The 20,798-nt window shown below is 44.7% G+C and overlaps 1 protein-coding gene across 2 annotated transcripts; it reads right to left on the reverse strand.

Moving 5' to 3' along the window:
* Positions 1-595: 595 nt before the first annotated feature.
* Positions 596-19,924, reverse strand: CA5A (carbonic anhydrase 5A). Of its 2 annotated transcripts, none has more exons than XM_053987157.1 (7): positions 19,773-19,924; positions 12,779-12,976; positions 8,862-8,980; positions 7,782-7,877; positions 7,265-7,327; positions 5,867-6,022; positions 596-4,938 (listed from the first exon to the last, which is right to left on the reverse strand). In XM_053987157.1, the coding sequence occupies exons 1-7, from the start codon at positions 19,894-19,896 to the stop codon at positions 4,804-4,806; spliced, it is 891 nt and encodes a 296-aa protein (XP_053843132.1). In that variant the 5' UTR covers positions 19,897-19,924; the 3' UTR covers positions 596-4,803. The 2 variants fall into 2 exon arrangements, with proteins under 2 accessions (XP_053843132.1, XP_053843131.1); XM_053987156.1 differs by lacking the exon at positions 19,773-19,924 and adding an exon at positions 14,034-14,160.
* Between the last annotated feature and the right edge of the window lie 874 nt (positions 19,925-20,798).

Here is a 20,798-nt window from a genome sequence, read left to right on the forward strand (position 1 = left end):
AGCCTGGCCTTGGACACTTCCAGGGATCCAGGGGCACCCTGAGTGAGGGCCTCCCACCCTCACACGAATGATTCCTTCCCAATATCTAATCTAAACCCACTCTCTTAGATCAAATTTTAATTGGCATCAGTGATTTAATGGACCTCAAGGGTTTTTCAGGGTTATTTGACAGCATTTTTGTAGCCACAAGCACCAGCTGAGTCACACCACACAGCTCAAGGCTCAGTTTTATGACAGGACAGAGGAAGGAGCTCAGCTGACAGGTCCAGCTGAATGGGCAGTGGAGGAGTTCAGGAAAGATCCTGAAAGGCTGGAATGCTGCTGGAGATGGCCTGTGGCATCTGGCTGGGCGTGACCAATCATGGGATCCCCTTCAGCAGCACACAGAGCTCTTTGTGCTTTCATTCTTACACAGCTCAGCAGTCTTGCAGAGCTTGGAAGTATCACAGAACATCTGACAGCTGATCAGACTCTGCTCCTAATGAACTGGGGCATTTCCAAAGAGGAATTCTAATCTTTTTTTGACAGGAAATCTGACTTTTTTTTTTTTTTTTTTTTTAATTGAAAAGATTAATTATACAACAAGATACAGGTATGGGTTTCTCTGTTCCTTTATTGTAGTTGCACACTAATGTAACAGTGTAAAATGCAGCTGAAGGGTTCTGTACATTAGGGAAAAACTCTGGGGAAGGGCCTGCATCCCAGGAAAACATAAAGCATTCCCTGTTCCAGGTGCTGTCTGCAGACAGTGATTTCAGTTATGATCAGACAGGTAACACACATTAAATACACAACATCATAAAGGCCACAAAAACGAGATGCACAAAGAAAAAAGAAAAGCCAAGATGTGTCAGGAAATACAAATTAAAACATCCCAAATTAAGGCATGAGGGGACCCTTCATGCAAAGCAGAATTCCAGTCCTCTAAAACCCTGTGGAGATCAAAGCAAACTCCAATTCTGGAGCTTCCAAAACCAGGGGAGACCCTCCTGTCGTTCCTGACAGAAAAGGCAGCACAAAAGTGGGCAGGAACACCTGAAGAGTGAAAGTTCTGGAATGCAGGAACAGGGATCAAACATTCCAACCTCAGAGGAAGTTGTCCCCACTGTGGAGTCACCCAGGACAAGGTGAGAGCAGCATTCCAGAGGAATCCTGAAAGGCAGCTGGAATCAGACCAGCACAGACCTCCAAACCTTCTCCTCCCTTTGCAGGGAGTTGTCCCAGAATTATTCCTGTGACAGTCTTTAATTCCTGGGTCTTGCTGCCCCAGGAATGCCTCCCAGGGCAGTATTTACTAATAAAGTGACTCTTTTGCAAGGAAAATACAAATATGTGCTTTGACCCTTTTGTGTACTGTGCCACCCAAAAGAGCCCAAAGATTCCTTTTTAACTTAATTGTGCAAAATCAGCTCTAACCCAACAATCAAATCATCTTTCCACACAGAACTGAGAGAATAAGGCACAGGAATTCTATCCCATCTCTTGATTTAAACACAATTATTTTCCTAAAGTTTACATTCACAAGGTCAATAAAGTCATTGTAACAGAAAATTAGAATTGGAAAAAAACAAACAAAAGACCCTCAGTATGTTCATTTCCAGATTAATTCCAACAATCTGCCTGCAGCTGAGCTCCTGCCTGCCTTAAGGAGATGCTAAAAACACTACACATAAATGCAGGACTCAAGAAACAGCAAAATAAATGTAACAAAATCCATGTAAAACTTTTTTTTTGTAGCATAGTAGAGTTGTTTTTTATCTACATTAACCCTGTTTCCCGGTATTTGAAGTGATCAGTGCTGAAATTGGAATTTCTTCATTTTATGTCAGTAATAACAGGTGTGATTTGATGGAAATATGGACACAGCTTAACTGTATCACTGGGTAATTCACTGTTCCCTAACAAAGCTTCCATGGCAATACTTGAACAAAGTAAATCTCTGTCAGAACTTTAAATAAATCTCTGTGAGAACTTTAACTGGATCACTGGGAAGGGGATATCCCACATTCCCTCTGATGGATGCAGGTGGTTCAAAAGGGATTTACACATCCAGGAGGGAAAATCTGATTGAGTGGAGCAAACCATGGAGAACTCAGTGAGCGTGAGGCTGCTACAGAACTCCAGAGCAGCTGAAGTTAAACAGTTACACCCTGGCAGATCCCTAAAATAATCTGGGTTTTGGGTTTGTTGGGAAAGCTGGATCAGCTGGTGATTCTCCTCAGTGGATCAGAGAAATCCAAAAACTCAGTGGAAATTACAAAAGCAGTTACAAAAGCTTTTTAAAAGATCCATTCATAAGTGATAAGGAGATTGATGCATCCACAGCCCAGTGCTGCTGAGACAGCTCTGGTTTTAAATAAAAGGCAACATTAAGATCTCTTTGTATTACAACTTTTTCTATTAATGAGTAGAAAATATCTGAGCTGCTGCCATCTTTCTCCAGTGTCTGCAAGAACAGCACTGAATAAATATCTCAGATTTAATGACTGGATCATAATTATTATATATTCAGGCAAAAAGTAAAATAATTCTTTTCCTGTTCCCTGGACTGTAGATATTCCTTCCAGCTTTGTTTTGGAATGTATCATTCTGCAGCAAAATCATCACTGATGTGGATTTGTAGCCAAAAATCTGTGTGATGATGGCAAAGCCTGCAGAGTTCAACTGAGATCATGGAATCAGAAAATCATGGAATGGTTTGGGTGGGAAAGGACCTTAAAGCTCATCCAGTGCCACCCCTGCCATGGCAGGGACACCTTCCACCATCCCAGGATAATCCCAGCTCCATCCAAAGGGAGATGGCACAACCAGAACAGAAATGTTCCCCCAGGCAGGGAGGGCTTGGGGGAAGTGGTGAAAGCAAAGAGCTCCACTGAATTCCCAACAGGAAAAATATCCTACACTGGGATAGAGGGAGATTTCCTTCCTTTCAGCACCCAGAGTCACTCAAATGAAGAAGCCACATTGCAGGGGACAAAGGCACAACTGTGGCACCAGAACAGCAGCCTGAGGTAGAGCTAGAGAGGAAGGAAAAGGCAGGATCTGGGCACTCAGCTGGTTCAGCACTATCTCAAACCCTTAAAATCATCAGGGTCACGCTGAAAAGTGTTAAAGTGCTTTGAAACTGAATACTTGGACTTCAAAAAAAAACCAAAGTACCAATTGGAAAGGTTTGGATTTAGCATTGTGGCTTCACTGAATCCCACCAGGAATCAGAGGGAGGAAAGAGACTGGACCCATGGAGATCACAGACAGAGCTGCTCCTCATCAGAAATGTGGTGCAGGAATTTAATCTGCTAAATACAGCAGAGCATGAAGGGCCAGAGAGAAAGGTGCCTGAGAGAAAATTAGGTTCAGTAGGATGTGAGAGGTCAGTGATCCCCGGGGCTCCTGGGAAAGGCTCGGAGCTGGCAGCTCACACAGCAGCTCTGCTTGGTCCACAAATCAATCCCAACCCCCACTGGACCTTGTTACCATAAGGTGCAATAAAAACAAACTGGTCCCCACTGCTCCTGAAGCTGGGTGTTTTTATAGGAAAATACATCTCAAGGCAAAACTTTGAAGAGAGCACTGGTGCTCTGTGAGTTACTGAAATAAAAGCCCTTTCTCAGTGCTGTGTTTTGTCCACACTCTCCTAGCACTGGTTGGAGGAATTGGTTTGGGTTTTTGCCCTCCTAATCCCACTGGGAGGGTCAGCTGGGCCTTATCTAATCTTGCCTTCTGTTGATGTGATCAGTTTCCTGGCATCAACTGGACATTTTGACTTAATTTGCTGCTCTTGCCAGTCTTGAGGTACTGGTGAATTCACTTCTCCTCCCTTCTCCTGATGGATTATTAACACAAACAAAAGCTGCCAAAGCCAAAAGCTTCTACTACAGTTATTAAAAGGTTTTAGAAAAAGTCTTCTGGCTCCTGGTGTAGTTACAGTGGGCATTCTGTGGCACCCATATCAAACATGGAATGTCATTTTTGTCCTTCTCTCATCCAAAGAGAAAGGAAAAAGGTAAAATGTCTCTGGGACAAGCTAGTTCCCTTCCAGCTCTTTTCCCAGACATCAAACAATTCCCCAAAAGGACCAGATCAGTCCTGTACTGATACCAAAGTACTGATATTTTTCTTTTTTTCCCACTTCCTGCTTCTTAACGTTTTTTACCCAGGATTATTAATTCATGCAAGGCACTGAAAGAGCATTTGAAGAAACCCAGAGCAATTCAGAGCAGGAGCAGGGGACCAGCTCTCCTATCCTTATTTTTAACTGTCTTAGTACTTCCTTCTTGACCCCTGCCTCAGAACGATTCAATTCGTTAAGGGTTAATATTACTCACTTCATAAAAAAAAAAAAAGCAAAACTAAGAAACCCCACTGTTACTTTGTTTTTTTTGAGAGTTTTAAAGTTCTTCTAAAAGTTTCTTATGCCTTCTGATGTTGACATATTTCTACTGAATCTTCTCACACCATTCAATGAAATAATGATTGTTTTACATTCTTCTTTGTAAGTAGAGAGAACTGATAGACTGTTAGCTTAACCAGTGTAGTTGGAGAGGTGGGAATTTCACCCTCCAATCCACTGCCACTTTTACTATTCTATAGAGAGTGGAGCCAGAAAATAAAATCCTCTCTTTAAGCTCTTTTCTTTCCCCTTTTCACATCTAGCGTCCGTGTGCGAGTTACTTCGTGTCGTAGTGCAACACCCCACAGCCTCCCTGGGGACAGTCAAGGAGCACTGGCAGTGGAAGGGCACGGAGGGAAGGAGAAATGCTGGAAAATGCTGTGCAGCCCGGGCTGGGGGTGCTGTGCAGCTAGCTAGGGGCTGAGCTGGGGGCGGAAGGACGAGCGCACGGTGCGGTTCATCAGCGGCTGCAGCGGGCGGAAGTTGTCCACCATCCTCCTCTCCTCCTCCCCGTGCGACGTGAACAGCAGCGTCCGAAAGGCCTCCAGCTGGGAACCACAAACGGCCACGCCAGTCAACTTCCCAGGAATCCCCCCCCCCCCCACACTTTGGGAATTCATGGCAGAAGACAGGAGTTTATTCTTGGAGAGGGAAGTAAAGTCAAAGGTAGCGCTAGGTTTGTGTTCTGAGGGGTTTTAGCACCCACACTGCTGGGAAAGATTGTCCCGTTATCCACACCAGCATGAGAGAATTATCAGTCATCTGCCATCCTTATGGAAATTAAATCCCAAATGTGGCACACCTGAGAGAGCAATTTCCACTCAAATGCTTCATCCGACCTCCATTTACAGCCTCCCTTGCACCCAGGAAAGAGGGAGCCCCAAAAATCCCCAAGTTGTTCTCTCACTGATTTATAACTGGGATTACAATAAAGCAACAGCAGATCAGCTTTTAATGCTCACAAGGCCATTCCAATGGAAAGTCCTTGCTATGAGAGTAAGGAGCCAAGAAAAAAAGAAAAGATGAGAATAATTTCAGTTTAAAGGAATGCCACACTATGCCTGCAGTTCTCTGTTAACAATCTCCATGTCACAAAATTTTCCCTTTTTTCCTTCCCTCCACAAAAAAAGGTTGCATCATGCTAAGGAGAGCAAAATTATGAGAATTCCAGTAAGTTCCTGAAACTCCCCAAGTTTTCAAGGGGCAGCTTCCAGAACTGTGTATCACAGATCAAGATAAAACTCTTGAGAATAGATGGAAAAGTTGAATAAAGCTGGAAAAACATCTTGGAGAGGTCTTTCAGTATTAGTGGCTGTTAATGCCAGGATTCCTCCCCAAATCCTGGGTTGAAAGTGTCACAGATCTCTGAAAACAACAGAATTTTTGTGTTTTCACAGAGAATTACTGGTAAACAACTGGTTCTGAGCATCTCTGTGGCAGCAAGAGGTGTGATCTGAAAGGAAAATTGAGATTTACCTGATCCTCATCCACCTCGATTGGCTTCTTCTTAATGATCCACGTGACTGATTCAGTGAGGGGGGGAGTGGTCAGGGAGCCAGCGTAGGTCCAGTAATCAGGGCAGGAAGGGATCAGGCACGAGGGATCAAAGACATCAAACTCGATCACAGTGTCCTAAATATTAGGGAAAAAAAAACTATTTTTAAGGATGTTGTTTTGAGAAAAAAACTGACAAAGCTGAAAAAGTGAGGTTAAAAACTGTGTTATGTGTGGAAAAAGGGGTGTTGGGAATATTAGTTATGTTGTTATTTTAAATCCCTCAAATTTGTCTAGAATTGGGGTTGAGGTGTAAGGGCAGATAAAAGTTAAATATTTTCTGCTGTCTCCCCACAAGCCATTAAGAATTCAGTGCAAAAGAAACAAGGAGTGAGAAGGATCAACAGCCTAAGGCTGTGTGGGAGCTGGATGCAACCAGGAAAAAGAGGGAATAAGTGGTGGAATAAGTTCAGGTAGCTGTGCCAGATCCTTAAAAGACTGCAAAGAAAAAGTGTTTTACTTTTCACCATGTGATTTTAGGCATCAGGAAGAGGATTGAAGTTTTATTTAAATCAAATAGTCCCATCTCCAGAATGTTCATTCCCACATATGGGATATCAGACATAATGTAGGAGCTTCAAAACCCAGGATTTCCCACACAAACATTGCTCCAGGGGGATTTTCAGGATATACTGGGAGATCTTGGCTTATTTTCTTTTAAATTCACATGCTGCAAATTATTATATTGTCACAATAGATGTATATTCAGATTTGGGGAGGTCTTCTGGCACTTAACTGACATGTTTGGTGTTTATCTGGCAGAGCTGTCACGGCTCTGATATAAAAACTTGTTTTATTTGCATTTTAAAAACTCCTTCCTGTGAGAAGTAGAGGCACAGCGACTTCAGCTGGATGAGATCAGAAGCTGAAGAGGTCGATGTGGTTTTTTCCCTACTTTCAGAAGAGAACAAGAAATGCTTCTGTCAGAGACTCAGCACTCCCTCTCCTGGCAGGAGCCCGCCAGGAACGATCCCATTCCCCCAGCAGAAAATTCAGTGTTTATAAAAAAGCAAATGACCTCCTCAAAGATCAGACAAAAATCAAAAAGCCTTAATCCCACAGTAGATAAACCCCCACTTCAAGCATGTCCTTGAAAGGAGAAACAATCTCAAGAGCAGCATTTCTTCAAGAGGTTTTGAAAGCTTAAAGTATCCAATTCCTCCTGAAAAATCAGCTTCCCTTCCCACTTCCAAGTTGTAGATCAGCTCAATTTTACCCTCTCGGTAAAATTTAAGGAAAAAAGCTTTTCTGGGTGTTTTGTGGTTCTCCAGGTGCTCTTTCTGCTGGGTGACAGTGGGTGGGACACCTCAGAGCACTGACCTTGTGTCTGACTGCTGGCAGGGCCTCCACCAGGGTCTGCAGCCCCTCGTGCCGTGCTCCCAGCTGCAGGGACAGGGAGAATCAATAAGCTGATCAGTAATCAATCAGTTCTACCTATCAGCCTTAGTATTCTTTCATAACAACAACCACTGAATGTTTAGGGTTGGAAGGGAGCTCTGGATCATCCAGCCCAAGGCAGGGGCAGCTGGAGGAACACATCCAGGTGGGTTTGGAATGTCTCCAGACAGGGAGATTCCATATCCTCCCAGGGCAGCTGTTCCACCCTCAACAGAAAGCTCTTCACATTGAGGTAAAACTTTTTTTAGTTTCTGGCCATTGCTCCTCGTCCTGTCACTGGCATTGAACAGAGTCTGGCACCATCCTCTGACACCCCTTGGGAACATTGATATGGATTGATGGGATCCCCTCTCAGCCTTCCCTTAGTGCCCTAAATTTGCTTTAACAGAATGCAAACAGAAAGACCCCATTCACAGCTGGTCCTACAGAACAAAATTACCTTTAAGAACACTCCAATAACAGCCAGGCCATTCCCTTCCATCACAGCTTCCTCAAAACTCGGGTACTCCACAGCATTCCAGTGCACCAGATGCAGCTGAAAGAGGAGTGAGGGAGAAATCAACCCCTGCACAGAGCACGGACACCACACCTGACTTCTGATCCTGGCTGCATTTGCTCCTTGGCAGGGTGAGGCACTGCAGGGAGCTCCTCAGAAACCACAGAAACAAGGAACAGAGTGCTCTTGGTAAATAACAGTCCCTCCCTTTCTTTTTTGGCTTTTGCTTTAAATAGGTAAGACCCACCGAACTTCCCATCTATAAAAGGGATTTAGTCCATGGGAGTCTGTCTCCAGGAATGCTGGCCAAAGGCACAGACAAAGTTCAGTCTTCCACCTCTTTCCTCTCTTCCCAGGAGGAGCAGAGCACCCTGCACTCCTGAGGAACATCCTCCTGCACACAACAATCTTCCTCTGCACTGCTGACAGCCAGTACATTGAGGGGTTTTGTGTGATAAATAAATACCCCAGCCCAAAAACTTAGTCACAGTCTCCCTGTTAATGAGGATCTCGCCAAGCTGGCAGCACCACCATGAACACACCAACAGGGGAGAAACTCTCCTTAAAAATAACCCATCATCACTTGACAAATTCTTCTCCTCTGGCAAAGAACTGTGGTCAAAGCTGTCAGTTTCACATTTTCACTGACTTCATCCTTTTTACTGACGTTTTCTTTCTTAGCAGTTACTTAAGAATCCAAGTTTTGCTATTTTAGTAACTGTTCAACCGTTGCAAACAGAAAATAAAGTGATGTTTTATAAGAGTAATTAGTATATGCTTTGTGGGTGACAATCTCTGAAAGGTTTAGTAACAATAAACAAAGTGATTTTTAACTTTCAGTTATGGATGATGTCCAATTTTCAGGCTGTTCTTCTCCAGAATATATAGAGAAGATGAATTTTTATAGATTAAAACAGCACATGAGCTGTAGCACTTCAAAATAAACTGCAATTCCTCAATTTGGGAGTTTTCACAAACACACCCGAGACAACTATTTGCATTGTTTAGGATTTCATCTCATACCTCTGCTGGGTAAAATTTACAATCAACTGTGTGCTCTGAGCCCCAGTCGTTGATAGCTCCCCAGTGGAAGTGGAACTGCTTTAGCCTGTACTGGTTTTCCAAGGGGCCTCCAACGATGACTAGAAAACAAAACAAGACACACACGCTGATAAATAGGATTTAGAATTGGCCAGACAAGTAAATTCTTAGAAAAAAATTGCCTGTGAAAAAGTATCAGGTGGAGCAACTCAAACAGTGCCTATCTACACTTTGCCATGACCAAATTATTCAAGCAAACACATTCCTCCTGGTTTTCCCTGCATCAAACTGGAGATGAGTGAAGTCTCCTCATCCATCTCCCCTCGAGGGAATGTTTTCCCAGGTGACACCAAGTTTGGCACAGTCAGAGTGATGAGTGTCACATTGTCACCCCTCTGTCAGAGCAGGAGTGTCAGGACTGCCTGACCAGGTGACACAGCAGTGACACATCTGTGAAATGCATTCAATGACATCCCTACAAGGATCTGTGAAAAATGTTGACATTTCTCATGACAAGACTTCAAAAAGCAAACCATGCCAGACAAATCAGTATATTGAGTCAAAAGTTCAAGTCTCCTGCAAGCTACAAAAATCCAAACATCTTACTCTGCTTTAACACACCTTCCAGACTGCACAAGCAAAGGTCAGCCAGAAATATGTTTGGTTGTGCCTACAAGCTGCTCAGGAAGGATTTAAACATCCAGTCTGCCACTGGGCAAGTTTCTGAAAGATTTAATGTCCTTTTCATCAAATAGTAAAGGTAAAACTTCAGTCTGTTCTCCTCATTTCAGAAGGCCTCCCATCCTTCGGCAAGCACATGAATGAAGAAGTCCATGCCCAGCTTTCTGCTTCCACTCATTCCCTCCTACCTGGACCAAAACCATCCTGCAAAGTCATCTTGCTAATTATGAAATCAGAGCATCTGGTAAATGAGAAACTCTAATTGCTTCCCAAGGGCTAATAACACTTATGGAATCAGGGAATCATTTAGGTTGGAAAAGAGCTTTTCCAAGGGTTCAACCAGCACTAAAGCATCAGCATCTGCTGATTTCTACTGAACTGTAGGACATGGGAAGTTATACAGCAAACCTTGGTATAAACAAAACAACCCTAATCCCAACACTGCTTTTGGAAATAAGTTAATCACTTCCATGCTAAGGAGAAAACAATGAGAGGCATTAAGAGATTTTCTTGTATTATTTTTTTTCCTGAAAGCCAGCCAGCAGGTTTGAACTCCTAACCAGCCAGGCCTGTCTGTGAAAAAGGAATCAATTAAAATGAGCTGTGCAAAGTGACACTGAATTAATTTCATCCCCTGCTCCTGAGCTCTGGGCATGAATGCAATGCTGGCCATCACTGGGAAATCACAATGCCCCATCCCTGGAAGTGTCCAAGGCCAGGGTTTGGAGCAGCCTGGGGTGGTGGAGGGTGTCCCTGCCCAGGGCAGGGGGTGGAATGGGATCAGCTTTAAGGTGCTTCCCACCCAAACCACACTGGGACTCTGTGCTGGGAAAGGGGTGGGATAAACATGTGGGTCACACAGCCAAGCCTCTCAGAAGTGAAGTTTCTGTGCTCTAACACGATCCACTCCTGAGTATGTGACGATGCAAACTCACAAGTGACTACAAATTTGTGTTAGTAACCACATCCACTTGAATATTTGCCTCACAAATAACTTTAGGCACAGACACGCGTACGGAGAGACTCAGGTTCCTGTAGTGACCACCAGAAAATGACAGGAAACAAGCAAGAACTTCAGTCCCTTCAGAAGCATTTCTTCTCAAATTACAACCTTGACAATTTCAAAACAAAACTGAAGTTTAAGGGGCTCTAACAACAAGAATCACATCAGGTGTTTCTTGCAGCCCTGGCTCTGTTTCAGCCTCATTTCTGGTGGCACCACACACAGACAAACCACATGCTGTACATACCTTCCCCTCACCCTCTTCTTCCTCCTGCTCTACCTTCAGCTTTAGCCCAAGTCTTGCAAACCCCATGTCAGGATTCAGGCATTTTTGTCTATCCTGGGTGTCTTTCTCATCTTCTGTTTCGACTGTGGTGCTTTTGTTTGTTCCCAAGCTTTCTTCTCTGGATTTCTATGATTGTTAGACAGAAGCTGGCAGTGAGAAAAACCAGAAACAGCAAGAGTAAAGAGAGAAAGTGGAGGAGAGAGGCAGGCACCTGAAAACTGGGGGTTATACAGCAACTCCTCACTGTCTGTTGCTTCTCTGTCATTTTGGAGCCCTGTCACTGACTGATTGATGCCATCCTACCCTTCATGGACTTGAATTCATTCAAGGAAGATGAGGATGATGAAAAGGCAGCAAATGCTCACAGGGAAAGATTTACCTCAAGGGAAGTCTTACACACAAAGCAGGTAAGATCTTTCAGAGGTGAGCACAAGCCGCAAAGGCTTGATGATTCCAGCCTTGCCTTTATGTCACAAAAACTGCTCCTGTGCAATTAAATATTGCATCTTTCTGACTCCCTACAGGCACTTCCCCTTTCCTAAACACTTTTCAGGATCTTATCCTTAACTAAGAGTGGGGTGTGGCTTATAAAGCAAGAGGCTGTTCAATGAAAAGCAAAGCCAATCTAAAGTTAGTAAATTAAAATCACTGATGAGGTAACAAGTGATGTCTGTCCTCTAACCCAACCTCACTGAAAAAATCAGCAATTCTTCATGAAACCAGTGCTTAAATGAGCAAGGGCAAGGATATTCCCTCTTGGATTATTCCCTCTTGGAAATGGATTATTCCAGAGCGAACAGCTAGAAACAAGAAAAACAAAACAAGCCCCAGACATCACACAAGCTCCCTGCATTCTACCACCACCGCTTTTGCTGCACTGTTTTATCAGCCTCTTTCCAAACATCATCCAGAAATGTTGGTGTTGTGAAGACAAAGTGTTTGCGTGCTGGAGGCTCCCTCCCCGAGGGCATTGCTAAATCCCTCAGGAAGCTGGAGGAGCTCTCACGGTGAGCAGCCATCTAAAACATGAATTACTCCAATCCAACAGGTTCAAACTTGCTCAGGGTCCTTCAGTTTTTTCCTGCAGGACAAGCTGGGTAATCATGTGCTTCACAACAGCCCTGAACAATTGCTACCAGCTCACCCACCCTTATGAAATATCTTCATATTCTGCAATAGCCTTTGGTAAAGGCAGCTTTTAGAAGGAACAGTGGACAGAAAATCTGGGATTTGGGAGCAATATCTTGATTTTAAGTAATTTGTTTTACTCTGTTGAACCTTTAAAAAGGTTGAGCCGCTGAGGTCACAGGTTTCTTGACATGGAATTGCTGGAATGCACGGTTGGATTTTCCATGCACTCCTGCTTCCCCTAAAACGACAGGGATACACACACACCTGCTCCCGAGGGCAGAGCTCAGCGTTATTTCATTCCCTAAAACCCCACGGAGATAAGCCTGTGTGCTTTACATCTGCAACTCATTTAGCTGCTGATTATTTCAAGCGCAGTAAATATCTTTATTAACACCACAAAAGATAAGTGGCAGATTACCTCAACAAAGAGCAGTGAGGGAATCGGTTTCAAATTGAGTAGGTACACACAGAAATGACTGAAGATTGACTCGTGTGGGTAAAGTTCATTACAAACCCTACAAGACAGGGCACTGAGGCTTGTGAAAGGAGTTTCAACATACAGCAGGGGATTTGTGCACAATGCCCATGGTAATAAAAACACTGTAAATGTGAAGCCTGTGTAGAATTTCTTCATCATGATTCTTACCACTGTAAACCCAGCTTTTTTTAACTGTACATTCATTTTCAACATCAGGTCTTACATCACACAAGTATTTCTCCTCTCTGAGCATTTACTGAGACATTAAATAGATGATTTTTTTTTAAATAGATTTTTTTTCCCCCTGAGTTTTCACTTACTTGATCTATCAGTAGAATCATCAAACTCCACCAGGAAGGAGTAGCCATTGTTCCAGATGTGAAGACAGGTGGTGGGGTCGTAGCTGATTTTCAGAGGCTTCAGGAAGGGATCATAAACACTGTCCCTCCACTGGATGTTGATGGGAGACTGGCGGGTGCCTCCGGGAATTGTCAGCGGGCTCTGCCACAGCGGATGCACTGCAAGACGAGGAGGAGAGTCAGGCTGATGCAGGATACAGAACTTTCTGGCAAGGGAAGGTGCTGTGTCACCAAAGGCTAATTCGAGTCAGCTGGTGCCCAGGAAAGCAAAAGAAAAATAAAACATTCCAGTTGCATGACTCAAAGCCATACAGGGAAGTGCAGTAACTTGACTTAGAACCGTGTCAGTACCTTCTGCCTTTGCAGAATGCTCTGCAAAGAAACCGTCCCCTTATTTCCCAGAAAAAGACAACAATTTCCTATTATTGACAGATTTTAAGGTGGCTTTGTTTTACAGCTTTCTTTCCACACCAGCACCACCAGTTGAGCTGGGAGCGCTCCAGACATGGGATAATTCCCACTGGGAAGCAAAACATTCTCTAAAAGAAAACACAAGCACGGGGTTACTCCACAAAGGGGGGGTCCAGAGCTCCTGCAGCCGGAGCTAACCCTAACCACAGCAATCCTGACCAAACTGCTTCGTGCAGACAGCTCCTGCTGACCCCACTCCTGTCAAACCCAAACCCAGCAGTTTTGGGGGCAGCCCGGAGCCCTCAAACGGGCACAAGCAGGTCAGGTACATGAATGGTTTCCACAGGACTTTATTCTGCTTAAAACCAGAACTGCCGCCTGTGTGGAGCTGTTCAGCCGGTAACCCGCACACAGTGCCTCTGCTGAACCCCAAATCGTGATGCTTCGAGCATCACTTTACAGGCTACTTCACTAGATACCACTGCTCAAGGTCTTTTAAACGAGCAGCTGGAGAGGAATTAAACCTTCAAACCGCTCACACGAGGGGGGCCGAATAACTTCCCCACCACCACCACCCTCTCCCCTCGGTTTCCCCTCAGTGAGGTGCAAACTACGAAGCTCCGTAAGGTCAACTCAGGCAAAGGCGGCGCAAAACACTCCCTGCATTTGAAGCACTGCCACTTCCTGACGTTTCAGCCGAGGACAAAGCCAGGCAGAGCCCCGCGGCTCCCGCACGAAGTTTGGCAGCGATGGCGGGACAGCGGCAGGGCGGGCAAGGAGGGGGCTGAGGGAGAGCGGCACTCACGGGCGTCTCGCAGGCGGTAGGAGCAGCAGGCGCCGAGGCTGCACCGGCGGCTGCCCCGCCGTGAGGAGCAGGAGGAGGAGGAAGAGGAGACGGCGGCCGCCCAAGCTCGGCGGAGCAGCGGCAGCATCGCGGCGGAGATCGCGGAGCCGCCGCCCAGCCCGGCCCGGCCCGGCGCGGCCCCTTCCGGCACGGCCTCCCCGCCATGGCCCGGGGGCGGGCTGGGCCTGCCCTGCCCTCGGCGGCTCCTCACGCCGTGACAGCCCCGGGGCAGCGGCAGCAGCTCGGTGCGGCGTGGGGATGCTCATTTCCCGTGCTCAGGGTGGTCCCCACGGCCCTGTCAGCAGTGCGTCCCCTCACAGCAAGCGTGGCCCGTCACATCAAAAGGGATTCCTCCGCACCGAGAGCATCCCCTCAAAAGAATATCGCCTCAGCCAAAAAAAGTGTCCCCTCACACCAAAATAGTATTTACTCCCTCTCATCGAAGTGTTTCTCCTTTATCAAGTGTTTTCCTTCACATAGAGTATTTAGTCCCTCACATCGAAGCGTTTCTCCTTTATCAAGTGTTTTCCTTCACACAGAGTATTTATTCCCTCACACCAAAATAGTACTTACTCCCTCACATGGAAGTGTTTCTCCTTTATCAAATGTTGTCCTTCACATAGAGTATTTAGTCCCTCACATCGAAGCGTTTCTCCTTTATCAAGTGTTTTCCTTCACACAGAGTATTTAGTCCCTCACATCAAAAGTGATTCTTTTGCATGGAGTACATCCCCTCACACCAAATGAGCATCACCTCACCCCAAAAAGCATCCCCTCACATCAAAACAGCATTTATTCCCTCACACCAAAGTATTTCTCCTCACACCAAGTGCATCCCCTAACGCCAAAAAAGTGTTTATTCCCTCACACCAAAAAACATGCACAGAGGTGGGTGGCCCTGGCACAGCAGGGTGCCCTCTCCAAGCCACATTTGGAAAAGTTATGAAAAGTTAATATTTATGTTTACTTTCCTTGGCTCTCACAAAGGCAAGAGGCCAAAACAGTCTCACCTTGGGTGGTGAAAGGGTCAACTCAACTCAACTGAGCTCAGTATTCACCTGACACACCTGACACTGCTTGAGGCAGAGAAATCTCAATGAAACTGCTTAAAACTGTCATCAGTCCTCCTGTTCCAGCTGCCAGTAATGAACACATAACAAAAAAAAAAAAAAAAAAAAAAAAAAAAAAAAAAAAAGGAAAGCCTGTATAAAGCTGAAAGCATCAGTGAAAGCACAGAGATAAAGCAAGAATTCCAATTTTTGCCCGTTCTCTTGGGCAGTCAGGAGTAGACCACCCTTAGCTCCTGACCTTCATCTTGCTGCACAATTGTATTTCCTAGTTACTCTCTTAAAATCATTTTGAAATTCTGCATTTCTCTTTTGGGGATATTTTTATCTTGTACTTTTGGATTTTCACAAGGAACCTGATGTAACACTAAGAATGTTTTACTGAAATGAAGACAGGACCAGCTACTCAACCAGAGTCAACCAAGAAGTGTTTGCCCTGTTTTACCCACATTGCATAAGAAGTTTCCATTGCATTCACAGTACAACGTGTTTAAAGAACTCCTGAGTTGAGTAAGAGCAGGTTGAAATCTGACCAAGGATTTGCTTTGAGTGGCTGCACAATCACAAACAGATCATCAGGAGATGTACAAACAACTTGTGATGTCAGGATGTTAAACTGGGTTTAAATTTCATTTTACTTCCTCCCTGCAAAGTCTCTTTTGTGTAGCAAAACTGCAAGCAAATGAATTTTTGGTTTGACTCCCAACGTTTTTTTAGGGTGGCTAATTTACTATTCTCAACAGAATGCTTCCTGTAGATGGATAATCAATGAGATTGAAAAGACCTGCTGCCCATAAACATCATGATTCAGTCAGGCTTAATCACAGTTTACCAGCCTATTGATCATGGTTGGGCAACTCTTCAGCACAGATGTGTCCTGCTGAAGTTACTGATGGACAACAGGACAGCCCAGATGGGCTTCAGGGGTTTTATATTCAGCATAAACAAGAGGTGCTGGGGCTTATTCTCATCTACCAACAAACTGCTGTCATCCCTCCACCATTCTCCCTCTGTCCATTCTTCCAGGATGTGTCCTCTAAATACAACTGATAATCTTGGGCAGCTTAGAAATTACATCTGCACCTGGTTGTGCAATTACAGAAAATCACAACCATCCCTTTTCTGTATGTTAAAGGTGATGAAATAAAAAGCCTCAAGCTCCACTGCTTTACCTTGTGCCACCATTAAGACAACCCAACTTCACGAAGTTTTTTGGTGGTTTGATCCTGCAAGGTTTTGAAAAACGTGAAGTTTTTTTCCCCAGAGTTTTTCACTAATAGAGCAAGTCACTTCTTGTGAGCTGCACAGCACAACAAAAAGGAAGTTTCCAGCATGCTCACAGAAATCATGGGCTGGTGAGGTACAAAACTAAAGAGAAATAACTGCAACACTTTTGTTTCCCTCCTGAATCACTCGCAGAATCTCCATCCAGTTTTGCACATGCTACTTCTTCCTGAGCATGAAGTTCAGTAAAACTCCAGCACTGAATTTTAAAAATCCTTCAAAGAAAACCCTTCAAAACAGGAGCTCAGTGGCAGGGAGTTGGTTTGGTTTCAAAAGTGCAGACAGAAAGACAAAACTACCTGTGCAAAAAAAAAAAATCCTAGAGCCCTAAACCTTGTTCCCAGCACTTAACCAAGGTAGTGAGAATCCTTCCCAGACCATTCCAGACACGAGTTCTCCCTTGGCCATGCCCCAGCTCAGGGTGGTGATTTATGCAAGAGAGACGCAGCTCTCCGGCAGCAAGAGCTGGAGAGAGCAGCAGCAGGCAGGATCACAATATCCCTGTTGTTTCCCCCAAATTGTTACATTTCTGGGCCAGCTGCGAGGTTCCAGCTGGGCTCTCTCTTGTTCCTGAACCCAGAGTGGTTCCCACAACCAGAGAGGGAAGAGCCTGAGGGATGAGCTCAAGTGATGCAGAATTTGTGTGGGAAGAGAAATAGAAACCTCACCTTCGAGTTTTCAAATGGCCGAAGTTAATTTTTAAAAAGGTGAGAATTAGAACCAAGTGTGCATTTTGCAGCCTTTGCTCACTGAGGGGTCTGGGCTGGCATTTGGCTTTGTCACACACACATCTCTGGTACTGGTAAACTGAATTTTGTCATACAAAAACCCAACCAAGATGTGAATCACCTGTGAAAAGGGATCTGCCACAAACAGACCTAATCTGTGCCTGATTTATTTTTTTTATAAATCCCCATCAGACACAGTGGTGCTCCATTTAATCTCATCGTGTCTGGGGGCTTCTTACATTTGCCCTGTGTTTTTTTCCCACTTTACCCAGCTATATAGAGCCATCCAAATAGTCCCAATCTTTCGGATAATTTTCCATAATTAATTGCAGCTTTTGAAGTAGTTCTTTTAAAGTCCATTTAGGATTGGTGTAAGCGTCAAAAGTTTCAGAGTGGGAATCATGATACAGATGAAAAAAGAAGTTTTAATCTTGAAAGGAAAAATACCTGTTGAATCAAGTGCTTTGATTTCTTTATAAATGAGATAAACCAGGGCAAACAGTGTGGTGGTAAGAGGTGAGAAACCCCACCCAAAGGAAGGAAATAAAGCCCTGTTTGCCATAGCAACACATTCTGAACAAGAAAATAAAATATAAATGCTGCTGAAACTCAGTAAAGAGCCCTTTTAAACTTTAAAGGACCACAGTTCTGCTTCAGCCACTGGGACCGAATATTGCAGAGGAAATCCAAGACAGGTTGATTTCCTTGAAGCTTTTTTTGGTCTGAATCAAGATTTTGGATGATAACAGCGCTGCTTGGCTCAGGCCCATGGTGACAAGGTGCTGAAAGTTCTGCTGGATTGATATCAGATGGGGGCTGGGATTTAGGCCAGTTTATTGCCAAACAGCCCAGAGCTTTTTATCAAACAGATGTAGCTGACAGGGTGCTCCCAGCTCGACAGGGGAGCACAGCAGATTGGGAAATGCTGAGTTCTCCTCTGCCTCCACATTGTTTGGCTGAGATAGGAGCCTGGCTGAGGAGGCAGTGGCTGAGCCCAGATAAGGGGGAGGTAATTGCAGCTGGCAAGGTAAAGCAAACAGAGGCTTTATCTTCTCCTGTATAAAAAACATTTGCTGAAATTATGCATGCAGGCTTAGGAACTCAGCGGGGAAAGGGCTTGGAAGAGAACTCCTGGACAATTTGGGGAGGCACTGCAGTTGTATGTGCAGGCCTGGAGATGGCACACCTGGATTTTGTGGCTCTGCAGGACTTGTACAATTCTTTGGGAAAAAAAAAACCCAAAACTTGAAGTATTCTGTTTTTCTTGCAACTACTTCTAAAAAGGCAAGAAAGGAAAAACTAGTTTCAGACCTGCTCTGCTAATAATTACTAAATTAGGCTTTGAAATCCCCAGGGAGAGCATTTCCAGCAATTATTCTGAAAAATGAATGTCTGAATCCTCCACCTCCATGTGTCATTACAAGATACCTCAGAGCTTGGCACAGACACTCCCAGGTCCTCCACACCACTGGGAATTTTGACATCCGTGCCACAATTCTCCTCACTGTTTCTACAGTGAAGTGCAGGAAAAGCCCTTTGTCCTTGCAGGGTCACAAGGGAAGTCCAAAAGCTCCAGAAACTGTCAGCCTTTGAGTTGTTTAAACCTGGTGTGAGTAACTGTGGAGTAACCCCCAGGCTGCCTCCCTCAGAGCTCCTGTCCACGCCCTGCCTGCCAAAAACAGCCATTCCAAAGACAGGGATTTCCCAAATCAGTTTGTTTTGGCATTTCCTGCACGAATGGCACAGAGGAGAGAAAGGCTGAAGGAGTAAACAGTATCTGTCTTAAATTGCAAAGAGGAATGTGAGTAAAAATAGACACCAGTTGTGGCTCATTCAGTCAGCAGTGCTCCTTGGATGGAACAAACTGTCTGATCTCTTCTTGGAATGGGATCCCCTCTTACCCTGGCTAACCATGAAGTGTTAAAAGAGGAACCCAGCTCTGTTCTTTGGCAGAAGTTATTATGCTGAACAAATTTACAGAGGAGAAAAAAAATAAGAAACAAAAGGTTTTTCTAGCCAAAAGAAATTGCTCTTTGTTATTCTCCAGCTGGCATTATCTGCACAGAAGTGAATAGACACAATCTCTGGCTGGCCCCATATTATCTGAAAGCAAGTTAATCAGTATTTTAAATATCTAAATCTTTAACATCCTCCAGGAGTGTCTTGCACTTCAAAGTGATTTATTGGAGGTCTGTACAGCACATTTGGAGGGGCTTGTGGCTTGTTCAAGGCCTCATTTTCCAAATCAAACACTGCAGTGGCTATGAAATTCCAAGTCAGAATCAATTTGTGCTAAATGTGTTTTGAATTATGCTCATGAACAGTTTTCATTGAAAGCAGCCAAGCCTCCCAAGTAACGACTGCTTTTTGTCACAGGTTAGAGTCACAAAAATCCCAGTGCCACTGACAGCAGAAATAAAAACAAGGTGGAACCCTGAAATTCCACAGAGTATTTTGACTTTCATTCTATCCAGTCTTTTTTCTTCAATCTTTCAGCCACATTCCCGAATCCCCCTTTTTAATTCGCTAAATAAATAAGAACAACACTCACCCACACCAGCTCTCTTCCCACCCCAGCCTCTCCCATTTTTCACCGATTTGGAGGAGCTGCAGTGACTTACAGGCAGCATTCCTGGCGTTGTTCCGGGAGCAGGCAGCCAGGCTGCAGGGCCGTGCTGGCACAGCCCGGAGGGTTTTCAGCAGCTTGGAGAGACGCCCCAGGGCTGTCACCTTCACCCCACTCATCGCTGCCACCGGGCACTCCAAACCTTCACTGCTCCCTCAGCAGAGCCTCCCGCAGCCTAACAGTGCATCAGCATCACAGAGAGTCAAACCCCACATGGGTGCAGAGCCCCACTCAGGGGTCGCCAGGCTTCTTTATAAATAATTTTGAGAGCACCCTTTGCCGGTTTTAAGAGGTGGAGCCAACCCAGGAGTTAATTTTCAACCTGTCCCTGTGCTGTCTTCTTCATTGGCTCTGCATTCTCTCCAGAGGCTGGCTAGTTGATGATTATTCCACATGTGCTTCCCAGAGGTGTTTTCTCCCCCTCAGCTGGTTCTAAGAACACAGAAGGATTGCACAAAACTCCTCTTTGGCATGCAAGGAGAAAGTTCTTATCGCTCCTCGGTGCATACACGCTGTGAATTTGAATAGTTGTATATTTGAGTACTGATAGCCAAGAGGTGCTGTCAGGAACAGCTCAGATGCCCCGAGCTGGGGCTCAAACTGAGGAATTCCCAAAAATCCAGCAGCTATGCAAGGCTGGGCCCAGGAAAGGAAACATTTTAGCTCTGAGCATTTACTACAGCAGCATTGCAGCCTGCAGGTGAGGAGCTGCAGAACAAGGGATGCCAACAAGTTTTGTCACAAAAACACTCCCTGATTTTGTATAGACTAAAAACAGTACCATAAGGACACATAATTATTCCTCTCCTCACACTTAGGCAGAGCTGAAATTTTAGTTTGGGAGAGGACAGAGATGTTTTCCTGACCCATATTTCTCAGAGATGAGAACAAGAATGTTACTCTCTTGCTGGTTCCTCCAGGGGCACTTCCAGTAACTTTGTTACCTTATGTGAAAATCCAGCCTGGAAATCCCACACTTTATTTTTCTTTAGATGGTTGCTCTTCCTCCGACTGAAAAAAT

Source organism: Vidua macroura, chromosome 11 (genome assembly GCF_024509145.1).
Source record: "Vidua macroura isolate BioBank_ID:100142 chromosome 11, ASM2450914v1, whole genome shotgun sequence".
NCBI classification, from domain to species: Eukaryota; Metazoa; Chordata; class Aves; order Passeriformes; family Viduidae; genus Vidua; species Vidua macroura.

Excerpts from the sequence above, each read along its gene's own strand:
- CA5A (XM_053987156.1), bottom strand. The coding sequence starts at position 14,160 with ATGCTGCCGCTGCTCCGCCGAGCTTGGGCGGCCGCCGTCTCCTCTTCC. Across the intron at positions 7,328-7,781 it reads TTATTGGAGTGTTCTTAAAG|CTGGGAGCACGGCACGAGGG; the intron begins GTAATTTTGTTC and ends CTGTCCCTGCAG. Across the intron at positions 4,939-5,866 it reads TCGAGGTGGATGAGGATCAG|CTGGAGGCCTTTCGGACGCT; the intron begins GTAAATCTCAAT and ends TGTGGTTCCCAG.